The sequence below is a fragment of the Heptranchias perlo genome, chromosome 6 (genome assembly GCF_035084215.1).
Source record: "Heptranchias perlo isolate sHepPer1 chromosome 6, sHepPer1.hap1, whole genome shotgun sequence".
Classification (NCBI taxonomy): Eukaryota; Metazoa; Chordata; class Chondrichthyes; order Hexanchiformes; family Hexanchidae; genus Heptranchias; species Heptranchias perlo.
Genome location: NC_090330.1, coordinates 12,118,683 through 12,145,653, shown reverse-complemented (window position 1 = coordinate 12,145,653; position 26,971 = coordinate 12,118,683). Strand labels below are relative to the sequence as shown.

The 26,971-nt window shown below is 41.6% G+C and overlaps 1 protein-coding gene across 1 annotated transcript in view; it reads left to right on the top strand.

The window, feature by feature from the left end:
- The window catches only part of jade3 (jade family PHD finger 3), a 68,002-nt gene extending 42,801 nt beyond the window's left edge, over positions 1-25,201 (top strand). The window contains exons 6-12 of the mRNA XM_067985761.1: positions 4,497-4,687; positions 5,558-5,769; positions 11,938-12,105; positions 13,160-13,276; positions 14,784-15,260; positions 15,371-15,488; positions 21,877-25,201. Of these exons, the coding sequence (XP_067841862.1) occupies positions 4,497-4,687; positions 5,558-5,769; positions 11,938-12,105; positions 13,160-13,276; positions 14,784-15,260; positions 15,371-15,488; positions 21,877-22,808 (2,215 nt within the window). The 3' untranslated portion in view covers positions 22,809-25,201. The remainder of the gene's footprint in view (positions 1-4,496; positions 4,688-5,557; positions 5,770-11,937; positions 12,106-13,159; positions 13,277-14,783; positions 15,261-15,370; positions 15,489-21,876) is intronic.
- Positions 25,202-26,971: the final 1,770 nt, after the last annotated feature.

Here is a 26,971-nt window from a genome sequence, read left to right as displayed (position 1 = left end):
GCTTCTATCTTCCTAATATTTGGTTGGAAGAAATTTTTGCTCATCCGGACAAGCAGTGTGACAAATGAGAGACAGTGGAGGGATCAAGGGAGGTGGTGGTGAGGTAGAGATGGGTGTCGTCAACGTACATTTGGAACTTGACTGTTTTCAGATGATACTGCCGAGGTGCAGCATGTAGATGAGAAATAGGAGAGGGCTAAGGATAGATACTTGGAGGACTCAGGTAACGAAGTGGGAAGAGAAGCCATTGCAGGTGATTCTCTGGCTACAACTGGATAGATAAGAATGGAACCAGGCGAGCTGGACAAATATGGATAAATTAAGGAAAGCCAGCACGGATTTGTTAAAGGCAAATTGTATTTAACCAACTTGATTGAGTTTTTTGAGGAGGTAATAGAGAGGGTCGATGAGGGCAATGCGGTTGATATGGTGTATATGGACTTCCAAAAGGCGTTTGATAAAGTGTTGTATAATAGGCTTGTCATCAAAGTTGAAGCCCATGGACAGTGGCAGCATGGATACAAAATTGGCTAAGTGACAAGAAACAGAAAGTAGTGGTGAATGGTTGTTTTTCGGACTGGAGGAAGGTACGCAGTGGTGTTCCCCAGGGGTCGGTAGTAGGACCATTGCTTTTTATATATGTGACTTGGACTTGGGTGTAGAGGGCATGTTTTCAAAATTTGCAGATGACACAAAACTTGGAAGTGTAGTGAACAGTGAGGAGGATAATGATGGACTTCAAGAGGACATAGACAGGCTGGTGGAATGGGTGGACACGTGGCAAAATGAAATTTAATGCAAAGAAGTGCAAAGCGATACATTTTCGTCGGAAGAATGAGGAGAGGAATTATGAACTAAAGGGGGTGCAGGAACAGAGAGACCCCGGGGTATATGTGCACAAATCTTTGAAGATGGTAGGGCAGATTGAGAAAGCGGTTAAAAAGGCATACGGGATCCCAGGCTTTATAAATAGAGGAGCAAGGAAGTTGTGATGAACTTTTATAAAATACTGTTTCGGTCACAACTGGAGTATTGTGTCCAATTCTGGGCACCGCACTTTAGGAAGAATGTGAAGGCCTTAGAGAGGGTGCAGAAAAGATTTAATAGAATGGTTCCAGGAATGAGGGACTTCAGTTAGGTGGATAGACTGGAGCAGAGAAGGTTGAGAGGAGATTTGGTAGAGGTATTCAAAATGATGAATGGTCTAGACAGAGTAGATAGAGAGAAACTATTCCCATTGGCGGAAAGGTCAAGAACCAGAGGACACAGATTTAAGGTGATTGGCAAAAGAACCAAAGGCGACATGAGAAAAAACTTTTTTTTATACAGAGAATGGTTATGATCTGGAATGCACTGCTTGAGGGGGTGGTGGAGGCAGCCTCAATTGTGGCTTTCAAAAGGGAATTGAAGGGAAAAAATTTGCAGGGCTACGGGGAAAGGGCGGGGAAGTCGGACTAGCTGGATTGCTCTTGCAGAGAGCCGGCACGAGCTCGACTGGCCAAGTGGCCTCCTTCTGTGCTGCAACCATTCTATGATTCTTTCAGCGCAGTCCCACCCAGCTGGACGTTGGAGGGGGATGGTGTGGTCAACCGTGTCAAAAGCTGCGGACAGGTTGAGAAGGATGAGGAGGGATAGTTTACCATGGTCACAGTCACATAGGATATCATTTGTGACTTTGATAAGGGCCGTTTCAGTGCTGTGGCAGAGATGGAAACCTGATTGAAGGGATTCATACATGGAGTTGCGGGAAAGATGGGCACGGATTTGGGAGGTGACAACACGTTCAATGACTTTGGAGAGGAAAGGGAGGTTGAAGATGGGATGGTAGTTTGCAAGGACAGAGGGGGCAAGAGTGGATTTTTTTTAGGAGGGGGTGATGACGGCAGATTTAAATGGGAGGGGAACAGTACTTGAGGAGAGGGAACTGTTAACAATATCAGCTAACATGGGGGCCATGAAATGAAGTTGGATGGTCAGCAGTTTGGGAATAGGGTCGAGAGAGCATGAGGTGGGTCTCATCGTCTAGATGAGCTCGGTGAGGGCATATGTGGAGATTGGAGAGAAAAGAGAAGGATGCAAGTTCAAGGCTTGGGCAGGGAGGATCCGTAGGCAAGTTTGGCTTGGTGGGCTGGGGAAGAGAGGGAAGTGGCAGAGGCAGCTTAACGGATGGTCTTAATCTTAGTGACATAGTAGTCCATGAACTCCTCGCACTTATTAGAGGTAAGGGTTGAGGATGCATGGGAGATGGTTTTAAGAAGACAGTTTGTAGTGAGGAGAAGCCAGGGGTTATCTTTGCATTCCAGGATGATCCTGGAATAGTGAGCAGTTTTGGCAGAGGAGAGCAGGACCCGATAGTTCTTTGTGGTCCAGCCAGATCTGGCGACAAATGGCTAAAACAGTTGTCCGCCATAAACGTTCACGTTTGCATCCCTTGGACTTAAGGGAGCAGAGATGAGGGCTGTACTGGAGGAACGATCAGGGTGAGAGAGTAATGGTTTTATTGGGGACAAGGCACCAAAGGTGGAGGGTTTGATTGAGCAAAAATGTCATGGTGAATGAAGGGCTAAAGGTTAGACAGTTGGGAATTTGAAAGTGCCATTATAAGTGACTTGGGAGAGTTTTTTCCAGGGACGAACATAGAAGGAAGTGGGATTGGGAGGGGGAAGGGAATTCCCCCAGGATGTGGATGAAGAGGAATTCAAGGAAGTGATCAGAGATGGCCTTATCCGTGATTGGCACGATGGGAGTAGAGAGGCCACGTGAGATGGCAAGGTCGAGGGGATGGCCGTGAATATGGGTAGGGGAGTTAATATGAAGGGAGAGATTAAGGGAGGATAGGAGGGCGGTGAACTCAGAGGAGAGAGAGCATGATGGAAATTGATGAGAAGAGAAGTTGAAATCACCGCGGATGAGAAGTTGCTTGGTACAAATGCTGAGGGAGGAAAGCAGTGAAGATATCTTGGTGAGAAATTTGGCACGGTACTTGAGTGGGTGGTACAGAATGAGGATTTTAAAGGAGAGGTGAGAGGGTTGGAACCAGGTGAGATGCTCAAAGGAGGAGAAGGTGCCAGAGGAGTAGGGAGACAGACCAAAGTGTGATTTGGTGATGAGGGCCACACCGTGGCAGTCTGGGTGGGGCAAGTGGTGGAAGGTATAGCCAGGCAGGGAGGCTTCATTAAGGGGGAAGGTGTCATCACCCGTCAGCTAGGTTTCCGTCAAGGCCATGATGTGGATGCAATAGTCTACAATAAGCTCATGGATGGCAAGGGCCTTGTTCACAAGTGAACGGACATTCTGGAGGGAGATGCGGAGAGGGCCGATAATTTGCTGATCCGTTAGCAGAGTCCACAGGGTCAGCGCTGGGGGAAAGTGAATGGGATGGGTCAGACAGAATACTGAACAATGTAAGCTAGTCAGTAGGATACACATCAGAGAAAATCATGATGAAAGTGCATAGTGCTCTGGATAGACCACACCTTGATTACTGTGTCTATTTCTGGTCACCAAGACCTAAGAGAGACATACAAGCCCCAGGGGCAGTGCAATGAAGAGCCACAGGGTTTATCCCTAGTCTTTTAGGTCTGAGTGATGAGCAAAGACTGGAAAAACTTGGGCTCTTTCATCCTTGAAAGGAGAAGTCCAACTGGTGATTTCTGTAGAGGTATACAAGATTGTAAATCGTATGGAAAAGCTAAATCCAGAAAGTTGCTTTAAATTAAACTGCAAGAGTAGGGCAAGCTAGCAAAAGGCAAATTTAGGACTGATATCAAGGGGTTTTTCATCATACAATAAATTATTAGTATAGGGAATGGAATCCTAGGTATGGTAGTGGAGACTAAAACCCTGGAATCATTTAAGAACTATTTGGATGCTGCAATGGGAGGATTGGGTGAGCTAAAATGGGCCAAATGGCTTGTCTCATCTGTAATTATTTTGTTAAATAAGTGACCAAGAGAGCGTTCTGACAGCTGAAGGTTTGAACAGATTTTAAAACTTTTCACAGAACTGATCTATGTAATGTGCTGTCTGGAGAGGGAAATTACTGTTCCCAAATTGAAAATTAATATTTGCAATGTGACCCTCTCCTTCCTTCCCCACCCATACAAAAATTCCATAGTTCTGCTTCTGACTGACCTTCCTTTGTAGCCATGAATAATGAACCCTTTCTTAACTTGCACTGATTCAAAAGCGTAGATTCCATTTTCGTGATGAAAGCAATATTTAGAAAGTAGCCAAACATATATGTGGTTAATTCATATCCATCTATTTGTGCTAGTTTTTATCTGTGAAACTTCATACATTGGTATAGTAGTTTTCTACTGAGTGAAATTAAATGCTGTAAACATTTTCCGTGAAGAATTTAAAATCAAAGAATTCAAAATGACTTACATACTTGTCCATTAAAATATTTTGCTGTAAAGTTGAAGCTTGTGTGGGAATACTTGCATTGAATTGATTCCATTCCTGATTTTGATTTTTACGTTCGGCTATTTTAGGATTATTGTAGAAAAGGTGAAGGAGACTTTGTTTACTAAACCACGGAGGTATATCCGCTGCTCCACCACCGAACCCTCAGACCCCGGATATGTTAACATCCTGGAACTTGCAGACACTATGTGCCGCTATGACTTGGATGAGGTAGACATTTACTGGTTACAGGCAGCAAATGAAGAACTGAGGGAGATGGGTAAGTATGAGTTCTTTTATATTATATTGTAATTTCACCACCACATTGGATGCAGTAATTTTTTAGTTAACTCTGTTAATCTGGAATTTCACTTGAATATTTCCTGGCAAGTCCAAACAAAACTGAAAATTCAAATGACTTGCAACCCAGCGACTGCGAAAGAGTAAGATATGACCAATTGTAACATCTAGAACAGAGAGAAATTATCTTGTATCTAATTTTCTATATTAGAGTGTAAATGCTAAGTTTTTATTCAGTGTCATCCTATCATGTGAAACCACAATAGAATCTACTGTCCATGGTAATGGAGGACATAAATTCACACACGCTGGAGAAATAAATAAATAATTGGTTGGTACTCTTCAATTTTTTTTTGTTAATCCTCCACATACAATGCAACATTTTTTTTTACGGATTCGGGCTAAGTTTTCCTAAATACAACAGGAAAATTAGATCACAACATTACTCAGAAACGTTATAAAATTTAAAGAAAAGATCAGTGTTTTTCCCTGCATAAGTTGTGATGTTTAACTTGGGTCAGGGAACTAACAAGGAGTTGGGGCTAGTGTCATTTAGTTCAACTGCTTGTGCAGAAAGATTTTTGTCACTGGCGTGGGGCATCATATAATGGAGCATCAGGTGAACAACCACTTTTTGAAATATGGAAGTGTTTGTCTTGTCTACATATGCGATATGGAATTGGAGGGAGATCACATGACTTTCGAGAGTATTAAACTCCTAAGAGGTGCAATTTCTCTTAAGTGGTTTATCGTTGCTTGATTGGCATATCTTGAGGATAAATTGCATTTGGTTAAACTGAATAACAATGTGAATGGCAATTTTTTTCTTCTAAAAATTGTTTTGATTCAGGGTGCGGTTTGATTGATGAATGCACTATGGAGAGAACTGTAGAAGCGCTGGAACGTCAGTGCTATGAAAACATGAACCATGCCATAGAGACTGAGGAAGGGCTGGGAATTGAGTATGATGAAGATGTTATCTGTGATGTATGCCGCTCCCCTGATAGTGAAGAGGGCAATGAGATGGTCTTCTGTGATAGGTGTAATATCTGTGTCCATCAAGTAAGTGCAAATGTTATTTATTCAAAACAGAAGTATGAAATGATTCTAAAATTGTAATGCTTTAGTGTTACTGTTATGTCTTGGCTAATCTTTATTGTAAGATGGAGGCCTTATTTGTAAATATTACTTGATTGGGTCATTGCAGTACATTTATAGTGAAATCCATCTAAGTTGTTTAGCTTTGCATCTGTACAAACGTAGGTGGCCCTGATTGCTTTCTGGTGGGTGTCTGCTGGCTAAGTGATATTGGTCACATGGTTAGCTGGAACAAATGGGATTATATTCCAGAATGAACAAAGAAAGCATCACAGTTCCATACCAAAAAAGGGAGAGAAGAAACTTTGACCATTTAAGTTCAAAGTTTTAAGTAAGTTAAACTGAATTCAATTATTTAGAAGTTCAGATTCTAATTGCAGAACCCTGGGAATGGATTTATAAATAGCTCATGGTTTTTTAAAAAATTATTCTCGGGTTGTGAGTGTCACTGGCAAGGCCAGCATTTATTGACAATCCCTAGTTCCCCTAGGCAGTTGATACAAATGAGTGGCTTGCTAGGAAACTTCAGAGGGCAGTTTAAGAAGCAACCACATTGATGTGGGACTGGAGTCATACATATACAGACCAGGTAAAGATGGCAAATTTCCTTCCCTAAAGTGAACCAGATGGGTTTTTATGACAACCCAATAGCTTCCTGGTCACTTTGTCCAGATTTCTTTTTTACGGAATTCAAATTCGCACGCTGCCATGGTGGGATTTGAACTCGCGTTCTCTGGATTATTGGTACAGACCTCTGGATTACTAGCTCAGCAACATAACCACTACGCTACCAAACCCATATAATTCTTCTGATTAATGGAGAGGAGATTAGCAAGAAGTCGGAGATGTTAATTGCTGAGGCCTCCTGGATTTCAAAACAGAAAATCACATTGAAGGTTAGAATTAGGAGCTGGATTTCAGCTTACTAGAGGCTAGTGGCTCAAAGCTCTTCCTCACATTTAATTAGTTTTAAGACTAACAATAGTTTGTATCAATGTTGCAATGTGTAAGCCTGCACAAGGAGCCTGGATTTTCCCTGAACATGACAGCTTTTTATAAGCAGTTTTGTAAATGTTGCGTTCAATGAATTAACAGAAGTATTTGTCATCTTTACAGTCCCGTTGGAGATAAACTAAAATTTTGCTCTAGTGAAACGAACAGTAGCAGAATCAATATAGTTGCTAGTGAAATACTTATGAGATCAAAACTATCGAAGAATCCTATAACTATAGTTCTAATCCTGTAGATATTGCTAAAGTAAACCTTGTAATAAAATCTTAAAGGATTTTGCTGAGACCATGCAAAAATGTTTATCCTCACTATTTTCTAACATTTTTAAACCACTTTTTTAGAGACTATGTTGTACATGTGCTGTATGAAGTCCTGATACCCAGTTCTGGCAAATTTAAGGAAGGCGCTATATTGTTAACAGTGGGACGATGGGAAAATGCCACTTAGACTACCTGTGAGATCTGGACTTACCATTGTTCCTTGACTGTGTGCTGTCAATACCTATGCCTTCTTAAAGCATCAATAGGACGGAGGCCTGCATTACTGCCACCAACAGCAGCTTGGGATCCATGAAAGGTTGGGTAGAGGGTAGCTTCTCCCTATTCAAGAAAGAAGGGAGAGAGTAAACAGGGAGCTACAGGCCAGTTAGTCTGACATCAGTCGTCGGGCAAATGCTGGAATCCATTATTAAGGAAGTGGTAACCGGGCACTTAGAAAACCATAATATGATCAGGCAGAGTCAACATGGTTTTATGAAAGCGAAATCATGTTTGACACATCTGCTGGAGTTTTTTGAGGATGTAACTAGCAGGGTTGATAAAGGGGAACCAGTGGATGTAGTATATTTGGATTTTCAAAAGGTATTCGATAAGGTGCCACATAAAAGGTGGTTACTTAAGATAAGGGCTCATGGGGATGGGGGTAATATAATAGCATTGATAGAGGATTGGTTAACAGATAGAAACAGAGAGTAGGGATAAACAGGTCATTTTCAGTTTGGCAGGCTGTAACTAGTGGGGTGCCGCAAGAATTGGATCTTGGACCTCAGCTATTTACAATCTATATTAATGACTTTGATGAAGGGACTGAGTGTGATGTATCCAAGTTTACTGATGATACAAGGCTAGGTGGGAAAGTAAGCTGTGAGGAGGACACAGAGTCTGCAAAGGGATATACACAGGTTAAATGAGTGGGCAAGAAAGTGGCAGATGGAGTATAATGTAGGGAAATGTGAGGTTACTCACTTTGGTAGGAAGAATAGAAAAACAATATTTTTAAAATGATGTGCAACTATTAAATGTTGGTGTTCAGTGAGATTTGGATGTCCTCATACAAGAAACACAGGAAGTTAGCACGCAGGTACATCAAGCAATTAGGAAGGCAAATGGTATGTTGGACTTTATTGCAAGGGGATTGGAGTACAAGAGTGAGGAAGTCTTGCTACAATTGTGCAGGGCTTTGGTGAGACCACACCTAGGTACTGTGTACAGTTTTGGTCTCCTTAGGTAAGGAAGGATATACTTGCTTTGAAGGCAATGCAACAAAGGTTCACTAGATTGGTTCCTGGGATGAGAGGGTTGTCTTATGAGGAGAGATTGAGTAGAATGGGCTTCTGCTCACTGGAGTTTAGTAGATTGAGAGGTGATCTCATTGGAACATATAAGGTTCTAAGGGGGCTTGACAGGGTAGATGCTGAGAGGTTGTTTCCTCTGGCAGGAGAGTCTAGAACTAGGGGGCATAGTCTCGGGATAAGAGGTTGGCCATTTAAGCCTGTGATAAGGAGGAATTTCTTTACACGGGGTTGTGACTGTTTGGAATTCTCTACCTCAGAGGGCTGTGGATGCTGAGTCGTTAAGTATAATGAAGGCTGAGGTAGAAAGATTTTTGGACTCTAGGGGAATCAAGGGATATCTGGATCAGACCGGAAAGTGGAGTTGAGGTCGAAGATCAGCCGTGATCTTATCGAATGGTGGAACAGGCTCAAGGGGCCGTATGGCCTACTCCTGCTGCTATTTCTTATATTCTTACAGTTCGTTATCAGTGTCAAAATATCAGGAAGGGTTAGATTGTATTTAGTGTGATGTTTTATTTAATTGAATTAGTTAATATTTCTGATGTGGAGATGCCGGTGATGGACTGGGGTGGACAAATGTAAGGAATCTTACAACACCAGGTTATAGTCCAACAGTTTTATTTGAAAATCACAAGCTTTCGGAGCTTACCGCCTTCGTCAGGTGAGTGAGTGAAGGGTTTTAAAATCGCATAGCATATATTAGGCTGGGAGACAATCACAGCAATCAAAGGTGTCGTTGGTGTTCAGACAGGTTAGCCACGGAAAACATTACATCCCAGTATACTGAATACACAATGGGTCAGATTACACAGGCAGAGAGAGAAAGAGACCCGAAAGACACAGAGAGAGAGAGAGAGAGAGAGAATGTCCAGTTGTATTAAAAACAGATAACTTCCTTTTTCCTGCTGGTGGGGTTACGTGTAGCGTGACATGAACCCAAGATCCCGGTTGAGGCCGTCCTCATGGGTGCAGAACTTGGCTATCAATTTCTGTCCGACGACCCTGCGTTGTCGTGTGTCGCGAAGGCCGCCCTGGGGAACGCCTACCCGAAGATCGGTGGCTGAATGTCCTTGACTGCTGAAGTGCTCCCCGACTAGGAGGGAACCCTCCTGTCTGGCGATTGTTGCGCGGTGTCCGTTCACCTGTTGTCGCAGTGTCTGCATGGTCTTGCCAATGTACCATGCTCCGGGGCATCCTTTCCTGCAACGTATGAGGTAGACAACGTTGGCCGAGTCACAGGAGTATGAACCATGTTCCTGGTGGGTGGTGTCCTCTCGTGTGATGGTGTTATCTGTGTCGATGATCTGGCATGTCTGGCAGAGGTTGCCGCGGCAGGGCCGCGCGGTGTCGTGGACGCTGCCCCCCCCCCCCCCCCCCCCCCCCCGAAAGCTGGGGTAATTTGCTGCGAACAATGGTCTGTTTGAGGTTGGGTGGCTGTTTGAAGGCGAGTAGTGGAGGCATGGGGATGGCCTTGGCGAGGTGTTCGTCGTCACTGATGACATGTCGAAGGCTGCGGAGAACATGGCTTAGTTTCTCCGCTCCGGGGAAGCACCGGACAACGAAGGGCACTCTGCCGGCTGCGCCCCGCGCCTGTCCCCTGAGGAGGCCTATGCGATTCTTCGCTGTGGCCCGTTGGAACTGTCGATCGACGAGTCGAGGGTCATATCCCGCTCCCACGAGGGCGTCCTTCAGCGTCTGTAGGTGTCCATCACGTTCCTCCTCGTCTGAGCAGATCCTGTGTATTCGCAGGGCCTGTCCATAGGGGATGGCCCCTTTGACGTGTTTAGGGTGGAAGCTGGAAAAGTGGAGCATCGTGAGGTTGTCCGTGGGCTTGCGGTAGAGTGAGGTGCTGAGGTGCCCGACTTTGATGGAGATTCGTGTGTCCAAGAAAGAAACCGATTCTGAGGAGTAGTCCATGGTGAGCTTGATGGTGGGATGGAACTTGTTGATGTTATCCTGTAGTCTCTTCAGTGATTCTTCACCATGGGTCCATAGGAAGAAAATGTCGTCGATGCATCCGGTGTACAGCGCTGGCCGGAGGTCCTGCGCAGCGAAGAAGTCGTGCTCAAACTTGTGCATGAAAATGTTGGCGTATTGGGGTGCGAATTTGGTCCCCATGGCTGTTCCGTGTGTTTGGGTAAAGAACCGGTTATCGAAGGTGAAGACATTATGATCCAGGATGAAGTGGATGAGCTGTAGGAGGGATCTGGCAATCAGAACTGCAGTTACAGTGTATTTTTAAATTATGGCGTGCTGTTTTAATGAAACTTTCAAGGTCCTAGCACTTATATCTTTGGATCATTGCTAATAGTAACTTTTATTTTAATCTGTTGAATGGCTGCCCGAAGTGGCAATGCTAAAGAGTGTGTCTCCACTTTAGAGAGACAAGTTTGAATCCAAGACGGATCTGGTGTTTGAATTCCAAATTATTTGATGTTGATGCACTTGGATTTCACCTATTTGGTGCATTTGGTCATTTTGGCCTCATGAAAGGAAGCAGTGTATAGGATGCCTTGCTACATTCAAATTCACCTTCTGGTGTGTTGACCAACGGGTGAGCGATACCCTTCCATTTTTCTTTGAAGAGTGAGGAATGATTCTGGTGTGCTATATGTTGTGTAATAAATATAAATGATTTTAATAACTTTACATTAACTATTGGTGTAGCATCCAATTCATGAAAGTCTTAAATATACACATTGAGCCATAATTTGCTGTGATAGGGTATCCAACGGCGTCTGCCGTTCGTTAACCTAAATGTGCAAGGGCAAGTTTTTAAAATTTTTTGTATGGCAAGTTGCTGAAAGTGTGAACTGATGGTGCAGTGAGGGAAATTGGGCATCTGGGACCTGAGTGAACAGGGCAAGCAATGGGGTATCTCCTTAACCAATCAGATTGAAGGGCTGTGAAATAAACAGCGCAAGGACTGAGAAGGAAGTGTAAATTAGAGTGGGTGAATTCAGTGTCAAATCAGCTACAGAAAGAGAAATAGAGGGAAAGAAAGATTGGATTGAGAGAGAGAAAAAAGCAACAAATGAAAAGTAAAAACAAATTTAAAATTTGACATTTGACATTTTTAAAACCTTTAGAGAAAAATTAAAACCTGAAGGAATGAGACTCTGCAATTGTAATAGTTAATTTTCAGTGTCAGAGAGGTTGACTGTCAGTAATTAACATTTATCACGTCATTAAAAGGGTACTTAGACTGAAATAGACGAGACTTAATTTTCTGTGGCGAGTTTAGTTAGCAAATACGGCAACTTCATGCCATTCGATGCATTTCAATGGTGAAGTAGACAGTGATATGCTGTTTTCGCAAAGCTAACGGTGGAGCAGAGCGGCGCATCTCCTACAGCAACTTTTGGATTTCTGCGTTTAACCACGCATCTGCTCCTAGCCTGAAGTTGCTGTAGCGTTTGTGCTTAAATAACGACGAGCGCCATTAGCCTCGCCGTTATTTTGACAGCAAATTCTGGCCCATTACTAGGTACTTGTTAGTTGATTTTTGTTTACCAATATATTTTCTGCTAATTTCCTTTTGCATTCAGGCATGCTATGGGATTCTGAAAGTGCCTGAAGGTAGCTGGTTGTGTCGCACTTGTGTACTTGGAATTTATCCACAGTGTCTTCTGTGTCCAAAGCAAGGCGGAGCAATGAAAGCCACACGTGCTGGGACCAAGTGGGCACATGTCAGCTGTGCCTTGTGGATACCCGAGGTAAAAAGTAAATTTAGGGATTTGTTTTAGCAGAAGTCTCTGTCTATATCTTTACTGATGCCATTTTTCCCCCCAGTATATTTGTGCATCTGAATTCAGATAAAGCTAAAAGCTCTACATGCATTATTTAAAATCCTTCTCCATTCGAATATTGTCTTGACATGAAAATAAATCTTCTCAATAAAAAAAAATTCAAGGTGCCAACTGCTTTGGGACCAGATTGGGCCATTCTTGTCCTGAGACAAGCTTGGGTATTATTGTAAGAATTATAACTCTAGTTAGGTAGTTTTTAACCAGCAACATTAAAGTGACAATTTCAACTTCCATTGGGTAAAACCAGCCTTTTCCCACTGAGGTAACTCCAACTATATCCTACTGCAGAATAGGTTATCAAAGCTTATGTTGTCAAGGAGTAAAATAAATCTCAGATGATTGAAAAATTAATAAAGTATGACTTGTTTTACGGTAAAATCTACTCTTCCTCTAACTGGAGTTTATCCAGTGTCCAAGACAAGGTAGCAAAATACTCTTAACGCTCTTCTGTGTTCTCTTTTTTTTATTCTGAGTTGGTCTTTCACACCACTCTACTCAATGGCACAATTTATTCTGATGCCTCTAAGCCACTGTTGCTGCTTCACCTTGGTTGTCTTGTCAGGAAGACTGATTGAACATTAGAAAAAGAACACACCCATTGTACGTCCTCTCTTCCACTCTGACAGATACTGACTTCCCTGTCACTGCTATACCTGGCAGAGGGCACAATTCAACAACACAGCAATGGACGTTTTCTTCTAGGCTCTATTATAATCCCGTGAGTGACATTTTGAAAAAAAAAGGTTACTTCCTATTTAATTCTGAATCAACAAAATCTATTTGCTGTTGCACAAAATCTCATTGCCAATTTTTGTTCAAGCTGCTTCACTTAAAAGAGGCTAACATACCAAAACTGCACATAACTCGATTCAAAACAGAATCCCCAAATCAGAATTAACTACTTGATGTTGGTCTTTTTTCAAATTGAGGAAATGTATAATCTGTTTTATTATGACCATAGGTCAGTATTGCCTGCCCTGAAAGAATGGAACCAATTACGAAAGTGTCTCACATTCCACCCAGCCGATGGTCATTAGTCTGCAGCCTTTGCAAATTGAAGACTGGTGCCTGCATTCAGGTATGTCTCTCCCAGGAGACTGTGGGGTTAAGGGATGGGTAAATGGTGGACGTTGTTGCATTGTATTTAAATGCAATGGGCCTAATGGTCTTTTCCTGCTCTTTTCATTTGTACGCATGTTTGTATGTATATATCCAGCTGCCGCTGCAGTCATTCTAACTGCTTTGATTAATTGTCTGGCTGAATTTGAAGAACTTAACTAGACACTTATGTCAGGAAGCTGATTAGCTTATCTGTGACATCATGAAGCCAAATCTGTTTCTAGTTGAAAACAGATTTAAAGTAGGTATCTTCAAATAAATGCTAATCTGGTCAATTGAAGTCACTGAGGCTGCTTAAGGGTGCTCCTTAGGGAACCAAGGCCTAAGTCAACTGCTATTTCCAAATGTAGTTTAATTTCCTGTTTACATATCATTTGAAAAAAATTGTTTGATTTTATTGCAGCCATCTATATAATCAATTTTTTTTTTACTAGCTAATGTAGATGTCAAATATTGATCAGGCACAAAGAATGGAAAACTAAGCACATCATTTTCCACCAAAGCTATATCTGGATTTCTCAGGATACTTGGAATAGAGATAATGAGTAGGCAGAACTCTTCACTCTCATCAAGCTGGTCCTGTCCCATTCATAAAACATTGGGACTGCAGAACTAATTCCAGTGGAAGTGATTCTGCAATCTGAATCAGTTTCTTGTGGTCCAATTTTGCCCCAACTTTGCCCATTTATGCACACTGGGATTTGGAAACTCATGATAAAGCCTTAAACAGGATTCTACCAGACTCCCCTAAATGCTAGCTGCACTAAAAAGGTCATTTCAATCTTTTGTACTGAAAGGTTCCTTCCAATTTCAAGACACACCTGTATTTTCTTCCCGAGTAAATTTTCATAAATTTTCTATAATTTTGATGTGGTTGTAACACTAAATTGAAGAACATTGTTATTCTTGGACGGAAGTCTGCAACATAGGAACAGGCGTGGGCCATCTAGCCCCTCGAGCTTGTTCCGCCATTCAAGGAGATCATGGCTGACCCGTGACCTAACTCAATGTACCTGCCGTAGCCCCAGATCCCTTAATATCTTTGGTTAAGAAAAATCTATCAATCTCAGAGTTAAAATTAACAACTGAACACAGTAAAAACAGGCATTAGCGGAAGAGTGTTCTAAACTTCTACCACCCTTTGCGTGTTTCCTAACTTCGCTCCTGAAAGTCCTGGCTCTAATTTTTAGGTTATGTCCCCTAGTCCTAGTCTCCCCAACCAGCGGAAATAGTTTCTCTCTATCTACCCTATCTACAAGACTAAAATACTAAATTATAAGAAAATGTGAAAATAATTATACACACATTACTTAAACCTCTTTTACATAAATACATTATATATCTGGAGTCTGTATTTAAAACAAAATTGCTTCACTTCAATATTTTGACCAATGCATCCTCTGAGTGTATTGTTTTCATTTCATTTGTTTTTGTGTTTTCTCACAATTTCATACTTTAATCCTCAGTGCTCAGTGAAGAGCTGCATCACAGCCTTTCATGTAACTTGTGCTTTTGAACACAATCTGGAGATGAAGACTATCCTGGATGATGGAGATGAGGTGAAGTTCAAGTCTTACTGTCTCAAACACAGTAAAAACAGGCAGAACCAAGAAGGTGACTGTGAGCAAAGTGCAAAAATCAGTGAGCAAAAGCAGAAACAGACTGAAACTGAGAAGAAGGGGCTGCGTGCACAGAAGCTTCAGGAGCTGGAAGAAGAATTTTACACCTTGGTAAAGGTTGCCGACGTGGCTGGTGAACTACAGCTCTCTGAGCAGGTGGTAGAATATATTTTTGAGTACTGGAAGCTGAAGCGGAAAAGCAATTTCAGTAAACCACTGCTACCTCCGAAGGAAGACGAAGAAAATTGCTTGGGTCAGCAGAAGGAGGACCGCATCCATTCCAGAATGAAGATGTTCATGCATCTACGCCAAGACTTAGAAAGGGTCTGAATTTTTATACTTTTGTTGCATATCTATAATAAAGCAGTAATTTAGGGTTTACAAGTAACTTGGAAGAAGTACTAAACACTGAAATTACTGTCCATTTTATTTAGGTGAGGAATCTTTGCTACATGGTGAGCAGAAGAGAGAAACTGAAGTTGTCTCAGAGTAAAATGCAAGAACAACTTTTCAACTTGCATATTCAACTGATGAATCAGCAAATTGCTGCAGGTAAATATACAACCGTGCTTCTCATGGGTTCCCGGGGCCCCCTCGGGTTGCTCTTACATTGCGGTTTTTGTTGCATAGGATAAGATTGTCGACTAAGCAGTCCTTAAACTTTTTATATTAAGAGTAGTGAACGTGTGGAACACACTCCCAGAAAAGGTAGCTGATATCTTTGAAAGGAATCCTGATCAATAGCTGTTCATGAGGATTGTAAGAGATATTAATAGCACAGCTAGATTTTTTTTTAGAGGAGATGGGGAAGGAAGTTCCTTAAACTAGGGAATAAAGAGGCAATGGTGGAAGGATGTGTCCATGATAGAAATATTATATTAAGTCACTGCATAGATTGGGTTTGATGGGCCAAGTGGCATTTTCTCTCACTGGACTTTTATGTTTTTTGTTTGTTTCAACACAAAAACATTTTAAAGGAGGTTTTTGGACATTCAGACTTCAGATTATAGGCACACCCTTCAAACGTTGCAAAATTGATTATAAGGCAGTGAAACTTGAAACACTCCTCTGTCTTCCCCCCCCCCACACTCTCGTTTTCTCCTTCTCTGTCTCCCCCTCTCATATTATTACCGTAATATATTTTTCTACACCATCTTATCCTTCATTTTTTAAATTATGATGAAGCATGTTTGTTTTCTGTGTCTCTCCTGACTTCCTCACCTATTCATTTGGTTGTAGGTGTTGATATCCTCAAACTTCCACAAGCTATAAATTTCATTTCCATCTTCACCATATTTGGCTTTGTTTAACTTTCCATTTCTTCTCCTTCAGTTTTCTTCTCAGAATTAGAATTCTCCAGTTTTTACAAAATTTCCTTATGTTGTCTCTCCTGTAATAGCCAGTGAGCTTATTGTCCCTTGCTCCCGCGTGTGCCAAAAATCAATTCTTACACTGTTTTGACAGCTTTTCCCTCAAATTTATATCTTTATAGACATCCCAAAAGTGTAGTTAGTGTTGTAATGTAGGCAAAACCACCAATCATGTATCTCTTACACAGGCTTAATAAATACAGCATCTCTTGTACATTTAAATCTTTGTGTTAAGCCCTACAAGAAAAATAATGGTGAAAGGCAGTTGAGTAGGAAGTTACACCCTCACACTAAGCATTCTCTCTATAAAGAGCTATGAGAGGAAATATGTTGAGGGTTTAAATTATGATTGTGCCGTTGACTCCTGATATGTGCATCCTGCTGAGTCAGTGGCACTATCAAAGATGATTGTACGGTAAATCTGGCATCAGTGGAGACCTGGTTTTTGCTGGGTCTCCTGATTTTTCGCTAGTTCCTGGAGCACTTGAACCTGGACAATTAAAGCACGGAGTTAGGTTCAGCACACTTGTGGGATGATGTCACAACATCAGTACTTTTCACATGTGCAGTCCTCAATCTGACACTGGCTATTTGTATGTGCATTACTAAGTGTCTTCAGATTCTAGAACTGACCTAAGTGGAGGCAGTTTATGTGCAAGATTGGCATACACGAGTTGTTTTCCCAAAAGCTAGATTCTAACAAAATGTATAAGTGCTTTCTTTTAATAAACATGATGTGGAGATGCCGGTGATGGACTGGGGTGGACAAATGTAAGGAATCTTACAACACCAGGTTATAGTCCAACAAATTTATTTTAAAATCACAAGCTTTCGGAGATTATCCCCTTCGTCAGGTGAAATTCACCTGACGAAGGGGATAATCTCCGAAAGCTTGTGATTTTGAAATAAATTTGTTGGACTATAACCTGGTGTTGTAAGATTCCTTACATTTCTTTTAATAAAGGCAGAGCTGAATCCTGCATTGTGTGCAGGTTATGCAATCTGTCTTTCTGCTTCTGACCCACTATGAGGGAACCTATCCTGAAACTGTGTCTTAATGATGAATATTTTGTCTTTGTCCACTACTGTACCTATTTCCCTCCCCCAACCAAAGTTCTGATTCTGATTTCTAGTAGCTTTGTTGAAACAGTGTATGAGAAAGACAAAGTTCTCTCTGCCATCTTGCACAATGGGCTAACCAATGATAGATGCTGGTGGGTGCTCTCAAGCACTGTGTATGACTCGAGGAAACTTTGACGGTATTGATTGGAAAATACAAAGGACATTTGTCAGTTGATTCATCCCAGTAGCTGAGGGTCCTGGTAGATACAAGAATGGCACATTGGTCTTTCTTGTCTGTCTTGGTCTTTCTTGTCTGTCTGCAATGACTGTAGAGTCCAATGCAGGTTAAACTTGTGGTATATAAGATGTATCCAAGTAGTTCTCCTTCTATGGTTCAGAATTTCTAGGCAGGATTTCCTCCTGGCTTAGTCCTTATGTGGGGGTTTTTGACACAGACATTTTCTGCCACAAGGCTGATTCCCTCTCCAGGGTTAGTCAGCGTAGACTGGAGCCCTCCCTCCCTGCAATTGTTTCCCCATTTTGCCGCAAATTAACCTGATAGCCTGGTCCTAGGTTAAGCAGTTGGTGATGCAGCATTGGAGTGGGATGCCTGAAACATCCAGGTGATGGGTTGTTGCAAGTTGCCGTACATAGATCCTTCCACCATGCTAAAGGCAGTTGTACGTCATGTAGCTGAGGAGACAACACTGAGACTTGGGACTACACCTGCTGGCAAATGTTAGCTGGGGGCTAGTTATGAGAACAGACATAAATCCAGGGTTTGGTGATTACCATGATTGGATTGCAGAAAAAAGCGAGAAGCTGCTGCTGATGCTGTGTACATCATACCCCATTTCATATTGAGTTTAAGAGTGATGTAGAAACTATGGTCTTGAATTTAAACAAAGCCAATTACATAGTTGGCAAAGGAAGATTGGGAAATTACATTAAAAGATATGATGGTAGATAAGTAATGGCGAACATTTAAAGAAATAATTCATAATTCTCAACGAATATACATTCCCTTGAGGAATAAAAACTCCATGGGAAAACTGATCCAACCGTGGCTAACTAGAGAAGTTAAGGATAGTATTAGATTAAAAGAAGAGGCTTACAATGTTGCCAAAAAGAGTAGTAAGCCTGAGGATTGGGAGGGTCTTAGAAATCAGCAACGGATGACGAAGAAATTGATAAAGAGGGAGAAAATTGAATGAGAGTAATCTAGCAAGAAATATAAAAAACAGATTGTAAGAGCTTCTACAAGTATGTAAAAAGGAAAAGAGTAGCAAAAATAAACGTGGGTCCTTTAGAGGCAGAGACAGGAGAAATTATAATGGGGAATAACGAAATGGCAGCTACGTTCAATAAATATTTTCTATCTGTCTTCACAGTAGAAGACACAAAAATCATACTTGAAATAGTGGGGAACCAAGGGTCTAATGAGAGTGAGGAACCTAAAAGAGATTAAGATTAGTAAAGAAAAAGTACTGGAGAAATTAATGGGACTAAAAGCTGACAAATCCCCTGGACCTGATGGCCTCCATCCTAGGATTTTAAGAGGTGGCTGCAGAGATAGTGGATGCATTGGTTGTGACCTTCCAGAATTCCCTAGATTCTAGAACGGTCCCCATGGATTGGAAGGTAGCAAATGTAACACCGCTATTCAAGAAAGGAGGGAGAGAGAAAACAGGGAACTACAGGCCAGTTCGCCTGACATCAGTAGTGGGGAAAATACTAGACTATTATTAAGGATGTAGTAACGGCACTTAGAAAATCATAATATGATTAGGCAGAGTCAGTACTGTTTTATGAAAGGGAAATCATGTTTGACAAATCTATTAGAATATTCTGAGGGTGCAGCTAGCAGGATAGATAAGGGGGAACCAGTGGATGTAGTGTATTTGGATTTTCAAAAGGCATTCGATAAGGTGCCATACAAGAGGTTGTTACACAAGATTAGGGCTCATGGGATTGGGGGTAATATATTAGCATGGATTGAGGATTGGTTAACGAACAGAAAACAGAATAGGAATAAATGGGTCATTTTGGCAGGTTGTAACTTGTGGGGCGCCGCGAGGATCAGTGCTTGGGCCACAGCTGTTTACAATATATATCAATGACTCAGATAAGGAGACCGAGTGTAATGTATCCAAGTTTGCTGACGATACAAAGCTAGGTGGGAAAGTAAGCTGTGAGGAGTTAGCAAAGAGTCTGCAAAGGGATGTAGACAGGTTAAGTGAGTGGGTAAGAAGGTGGCAGATGGAGTATAATGTGGGGAAATGTGAAATTATCCACTTTGGTAGGAAGAATAGAAAAGCAGAATATTTTTTAAAAGGTGAGAGACTAAGAAATATTGGTAGTCAGAAGGATTTGGGTGTCCTTGTACACGAATCACAAAGTTAACATGCAGGTACAGCAAGCAATTAGGAAGGCCCAATGGTATGTTGGCCTTTATTGCAAGGGGAGGAGTTCTTGTTGCAAATATATGGGGTTCTGGTGAGCCCACATCTGTAGTACTGTATATACTTGCCTTAGAGGGGGTACAAGGAAGGTTCACTAGATTGATTCCTAGGATGAGAGGGTTGTCCTATGAGGAGATATTGAATAGGATGAGCCTATACTCTGGAGTTTAGAAGAATGATAGATGATCTCATTGAAACGTATAAAATTCTTAGAGGGCTTGACAGGGTAGATGCTGAGAGGCTGTTTCCCCTGGCTGGAGAGTCTAGAACTAAAAGTTATAGTCCCAAGGTAAGGGGTGGGCCATTTAGTATCGATGAGAAATTTTTTCACTGAGGGTTGTGAATCTTTGAAATTCTCTACCCCTGAGGCCTGTGAATGCTCAGTCGTTGGTATATTCAAGACTGAGATCGATGGATATTCGGACACTAAGGGGAATCAATGGATTTGGGGATAGGGTGGAAAAGTGGAGTTGAGGTCGAAGATCAGCCGTGATCTTATTGAATGGTGGAGCAGGCTCGAGGGGCCAAAAGACCTACTCCTGCTCCTACTTAAGTTCTTATATGTATCCATGTGATGGCCAGGAGGACAGTAGCAATGGATTCGCACATTTTATGGTGAGTTGTGCTGCTTGCCATGCCACTCTTGAGCTTAATATCTGCTGCCTTGCTTAGTGGGGGCTCAAACCTGCTGTTTAACAGTCAGTTCTTTAGTGGTCAATCTTCCTGGGGTGGAGAGCGGTATGCAAGGTCTCTGAGATTCAGATTGGTTCCTAGATATGATGCATGTGGTGATGTAAGTTCGGAACCAAGTCATCCCCCACCCTCCACTGTGGCAGATTTGACAATCAAATACCTGAGCCGGGCAAGTCTGCAGCAACCCAGCTTGGCTTGTTAATGGAACTTCAAGGGATAAACCTGTCGCAGGGAACTAGGCAGATAACCCTGCAAATTAACGTCCTAGTACATTTGGTAGTCCTGGCTACGTAAACGACAGAAAGTTTACCAGTGTTCCATGCGAGGATGCTGTGTGGTTTTAGCTGGTTAAACTCCAGTAGTACGCCTCCACACCCACACCACCAATCTTGGCTCTGCTAAGCTGAGGGCTAAGCCCTCTCAACTTGGGTAAGTGGGGCGTGTCCCTACAGCGAGAGAGTGTGTACTGCACATTGGAGTAATATAAAGTCTACGTGTATGGACTTCTTAGTTACATTTGTTAAACCTCAGGTGGTGGATTCCTGCATGTCAGACACCTGGCTAATCAAAAAAAAATGTACACACAGAATTGTAAATCCAGTGATTCTTGAATTGCTGTCTTCGGTGATGTTAATACCACAAATGAGAATGAAGCAACTTTTATCCAATGACTTGGATCCTGATCCACACAGAAATGACAGAATAACGTCAGCATAAATTTTTAAAATAAATTAGACAACGACGTCACAGTTAACAGTACCCTAACAATGTAAAGGTTGCTACCTTTTTTTTGAGGGTGCAAGTCTTTTTTTTTCTCTCTTTTATCCCCCCCGCCCACCCCCAAACCCCTTTCCCACACCATCTGTAGCCCAGCAAGCAAATGACTTTCTTGCAGATCTTCAATGTTATTTTGATCCACTAGGAATTGAACAAGAATTTACCAGGTATGACTCTTTCTCCTCCCCATCCCCATTTAGTGCTTCCCCACAGCAATACGACCAAAAGTAGTGTGGGGATTGCAGGTATAATGCTACGGTCCACTTCAGGTTGGAAACCTGTATTCAGTATTTACATATACAAAGAACAGTAATTTTTTAACATCATTCTTTATTTGAAGTTTTTTTTTAAGTATTGTATTTTTTGCCTTTTGGTCTTGGAATGGTTAGAGACAGGTTCGTGTTCCACTACTTACAAATTTCTGCTAGCCATGGATCACTAGTATACAGAGTAGACCTTTTATTACCAAGAGATATTTTGCTTTTACTTTTTTTGTTTGGGTGGGGGGGGGAGTGCGGCTGCTGTGTTACTTTCCGAAACTAGCCTTGAGGTTCAACATTATTTTCTTATTTTAAGGGCTGCCTTTGTCATTCCCACGGGAAGGATTGATGTTCCATGACCCTCCAAGAATCACAATAAAGCTAAAAACAACTACAAAACCTTCAAGAAATGGCAACAGTAATTCTACCACTACTGCCAATGGCCCACTTTCCCTCAACATTGATGGTGGTTTGTACAGTAAGAACAATTTGTCAACACCACAAGGCTCGAGAACTAGTGAAAAGAAGTTACAGTCTCATCACTGGCTTAAACACGAAGAAAGAAGCAATGGACTATTGCTGACTGGCAGCCACCACAGGCAGGATGTTCAGGCAGGTAGTTCGCTGCTGTCCCCCGAATGTCATGTGGAGCAAGCATCTGGCAAGCCATCAGCATTTCATATATCACTACGTGGACAATCAGCTAATGCCAACGGAAAGACGCGAGACAACAATAATCCAGGGTTACTTAAATCAAACGGCCTAACCAGCAGGTCAGGCATTGTAATTCAGAGAGACTGTTCCAGTCAAACCTCCTATGACAAAGTAACAACTCTAGCAAATCATTTTGCCAACCAGGGCACTTTCAGAAAATCAAAATTGGGAGAATTTAGTCAGCCTTGCAAAGACAGGTTGGACAGTTTAGTGAGGACTTCAGAAGAATTCCGAAACTGTGAAAAACCTTTACGAAGGGGATCGGCCAAAGATCGCCTGTGGAGCAAGCAGCTTTCTGAGCACCAAGCGACGGCAGCGTACCAGGATAACGATGGGTACTGTCCTGATGTTGAATTGAGCGACTCCGAGACTGAGACTGACATTAGACAAGAGAGGAGCAGGCTACGGAAAAGAAACTCTGATGAAGAAAACCCTGGCCAAGACTATGGGAGAGATTCTCGGTCACAGCAACACAACAAGGATAGCAGAACTAGGTTAAACATGCTTTGCCACATCAGTTCAGTACAGAGGTGATCAATACTTGAATGAATGAGGACATTGTGCTATATGTAATTGAGCCAATATTAGTCCATTTTTTATAGCTCTGTATGGGTAGCAATTTTTGAACTTGCTGTAGATTGCACTCCAGAATGACCTGCCCCATGAACAGAGATGAATGACAAGTGTGTTTCTATCAAGGTTTTTAAAGATGCAAGTTTTACTTTAAAATTGAATGCCTTATAGTGGTCTGGGGCATTCTAACAACTGAACTATTAAGGAACCTTTTAATTATTTTTTCCTGATGACTGGCATTGTTTCATTATTTGCAGCATGTTTTCAGACACAACCAGCTGTACTAAAAGTTTTTGATAATCTTGTGAGAAGAAAACATGATTCAGCTACTAATTGCCTCCATAAAAAGTGTAAAGTTTTCCCAAACTGAAAGCACTTGGCTCAGTGTCTTGCAATTGCAAATTGCATAGAAAGTATATGTATGTCATGAAAAGTTCTGTGTTGCCAGCCAATTTTTAAAAAATTATTGTGCTGTATAAAATCTTTTTCTTTTTCTGCCTTCTAGGCCAATCTGAATCTTGATTGGGTCACAAACTGCTTTTTCTCATTCACATTCTGCATCTTAAGCCTCTTCCGTTGATGAGGTACACAGCAATTTCGTTCCCCCACCTCCCGAGTAGCTCTGGTGAGCTCTGCAGTGGCCTCAGCTTTTCCTTGGTAGTTATAACCAATTACAAATTTCAACTTCACAGTGATGTAAAGCAACACCTCTGTTCTAGTTTAAAATGTCCTGAAAAGGTCAGGTTTTCATAGCTTGATTGTTTGAGTAACATGGTAGTTGCAGTGAACCGCTACCTTGTCCGGGAAACCAGGGAAGAGAAGGATTATCACAAGATGGGGGAGGGAGGGGAGTGAAAGCTTCATTCACTTTGCTGAGGAGAGGAAGCACTTAAGATATTTTTTAACACAGAAAAGCGGTTTAGGGTGTCCTTTTGTTGGGAGCGATTATGGCGATACATTATTGCCACATCTGACCCAATACCCAAATGGTCAATGCACGTAATTCCTGCTGCCACATTTCTTGAGTTAACTACATGGAATATTACCTCAAATTTGCAGCTTTCTATGATTTTTTTTCATTGTCCGCTGTAGTAGTCTTTAATCATATGTTTTGTTGGTGTGTGCACAAGTTTTTGTATAATGCTCATGTACTTTTTATTTCTAGTTTTTTGTCAATATTGCATCAAGGAATATATTTTGCCTCAGCTGGTCCTTTTTTAAAAAAAAAATAAGCAGGGAGAACAAGATTTGCCATCATCCAATTCTTCTGCCATCAGTATTTGTATTGGACTTGTACAACCAAAAGTTCAAATTTTACCAAAAAAAAAATTACATGATGGGAGAGCATGATAGTAAACCTGCTTAATAGTCTTATTACTGATGCTAGAAAATGCTAATTTAGTTTTTACTGTTGAAGCACTAAACTACAGTGAATTTGCACAAGCTATTATATCATCCAGAAGAGATGAAGCATATCCCCCCTCTTGCAGTGTGCTGTAGAATATGTTTTCAGTTTGGGAAGGCAAATTCAGGCCACATGCTTCATCCTGTGTATGTTATTGTATTTGAAGGCTAAGCATTCCTATAGCTGTTTGTCTCTTCCAACCATATTTTTCTTTTTACGGGTGTATGAAGCGTTGCAAGGGGGAGAGAGAGTTGTTCGCATCTCCCCGGATGTCCTTCGCCCACCTTAAACTTGAGATTTCGGGCAAACCCTCAAATCCTTTTTCTTGCTTCGTACACCATTCTATTCGTCCTATGTTTAATGTTCTGTGAATATTTTTTTTAAAAAAGATTTTATAGTTGTACTTCATTATGCACATTTCATGGGACAAAAAAAAACAGTAGTTCCTTTTATAAATACCGGGTTTTCGGTGCTCTGTGCAGCAGAAGCGGTTGTATAACTTTTGCTCCCCCTGCCTCTGGTGAATAATATGCATGAAATGTTTGTGGTGCTACCATAATAAATTTTGCTGCAAGTTAACACCATAAAGCTCTTGGTGCTATTTCTTGCCTTCAGTTGAGGCATTTTTTTTCTTTATTTTTGAAGAGAACTTTACATCCTTCTCTAGAAATGAAGGCGTGCATAAAATATTACTGCTGTGTTTTAAAACACAAATCATTCTAAGTAATGGGAGAAAGGAAAGAAAACAGGCTGTCCTTGAGACGTGTATGATAGTTCATGTGTTCAGATTCACTGATAATTGTCTTTAAAGTATGAATCTTCTTTGTTACCTGAACTTTGTGTTTATGTACTTCAATTGTTTTATATATTGAAATTTCTGGAGTTTTGTCACTGACATTTTTTCCAGAGCATCCTCTTTTACAGGTAGTTTTCTGATTAAAAAAAACAATACATAAAATGCTCTGTAGTATTTCTTTGTGTATTCTAGAAATATTTGCACTAAATGTGCATTATATCATTGAACAAAAGTCCTAAAGCAGCACTTGCATCAAGTCTCTTGAGAAAGTGTGGTAGAAATTGGACCTGGTTTACCCATTTTACGGGTGTAAAATTGGTCGCAAGAAGTTACTCCCCTAAATTGGTCCTTCTTGTGCCTATCAGCACCAAGGTTAGGGGCACTGCCATATTGTTTTAGGTGGCTGCTGAAGGCCCATGGTGCCTGTCTGAAACAGGCATTGGGCCCCTTACCTAGGTCCCTCATTTACATAACGCCTGTTTCAGGACCCTTGCAGTAAATTGGTTGGTGATGAGCGGAACAGGCTCTGGGCCTTCCAGGAATTTTCAGCGGCATCCACCAAAAATGTACATTTTTTTTAAAATGTGCCTGCGGAGCTGGAATGCGGTTCCTGGGGGCCGTTGCTGGTCTGCAACTGGCCTCCTTCCCGTTGCCCTTCCATCCCACACCCTGCACTTACCTTAGAGTTGCTGCCAGTGGAGCAGACGGCCTGAATTTGAAATCCTTACAATGGGCGAGCTGCCACGAGATGTGTAACAATCGCTGGTAGTTCACCCAAATTATTGAAATAAGGTCTGAGGCCCAACCCTAATTTAAACTCGTCCAATGTAATGGCATTGGTTTGATTATCCAATTGGTGTGACTTGGATAACTGAAGTATTGTATGCTAACTAGGTAACAAAAGGTTTCTCTACCAATCTGGAACAAAAGGGTTTTTTGATAGGAATTTATTTCTATAGTTTGTCTCCTTGGTTGTTGAATCCATTAAGTTTGCTCCTTGTGGATTGACGTTTCAGTCAGCCATCAGTCACTGTTAGTTCATAGATTCTCTGATCCACAAAACCTGTATTGCCCTCTGTCTTGAATGTCATGTTTTATCCTCACAAAAAAAAAAGTGTCATTGCCTTTGTGAAAAACTCTACGTGCCCAGCGTTCACTGCAATATACGGACTTATCCCTTGGGCTTCTTCCATGTAAGACATTGTTCCTTCTATCACTTGATCTATTGGCTTAATAAATTCGTGACCCACATTCTTGATTATTTTTAACAAATTTGCTTCCCTATATTTTGTTAACACCCTCTGTTGGTGTGCTATTTGCAGTACTGAGAAGGCTACGTCAATAACTCTTCCTTGTTCTGTAAAGGTTTGGAACTCTTCTGTTGTACGCATTCAGTATAGTGGCTTTGTAATCACATCCGGCCTGTGTTGGCGTGAACAAGTGGTGAAGCTAACTGGAAAAAGCTTTATAAGCAGCCCATGATGGGACTTGGAGAGCATTCAGGCTTGGGCTGACAAGTGGCAGGTAATATTTGCACCACATAACTGCCAGACAATGACCACCTACAAGAAAAGGCCCAAACACTGACATTCAGTATCACCACCATCGCCGAGTCCCCCACCAGCATCCTGGGAGCTGTCACTGGCCACAAGCGTAATTGTATCAGGTTACAAGGTTATCAGGTTATGCCCTGGTTACAACAGAAATTAAATTGAGGGAGAATTTTGTTTTAAATGTAAAATGAAATAATTTGGGAGATTTTCATCTAGATCAACCCCATTGAAGATAATAGGCGATTGCCCCTTTTGGCCAATGATTTGGATCAGGTTCAGAAATGAGCCATAGTGAAATGATTTTCATTTTTTTTTAAATGGTGCCTGGGTAAGATGTATTGTGTTTGCAAGTGCAAAGTACTCCATTCCA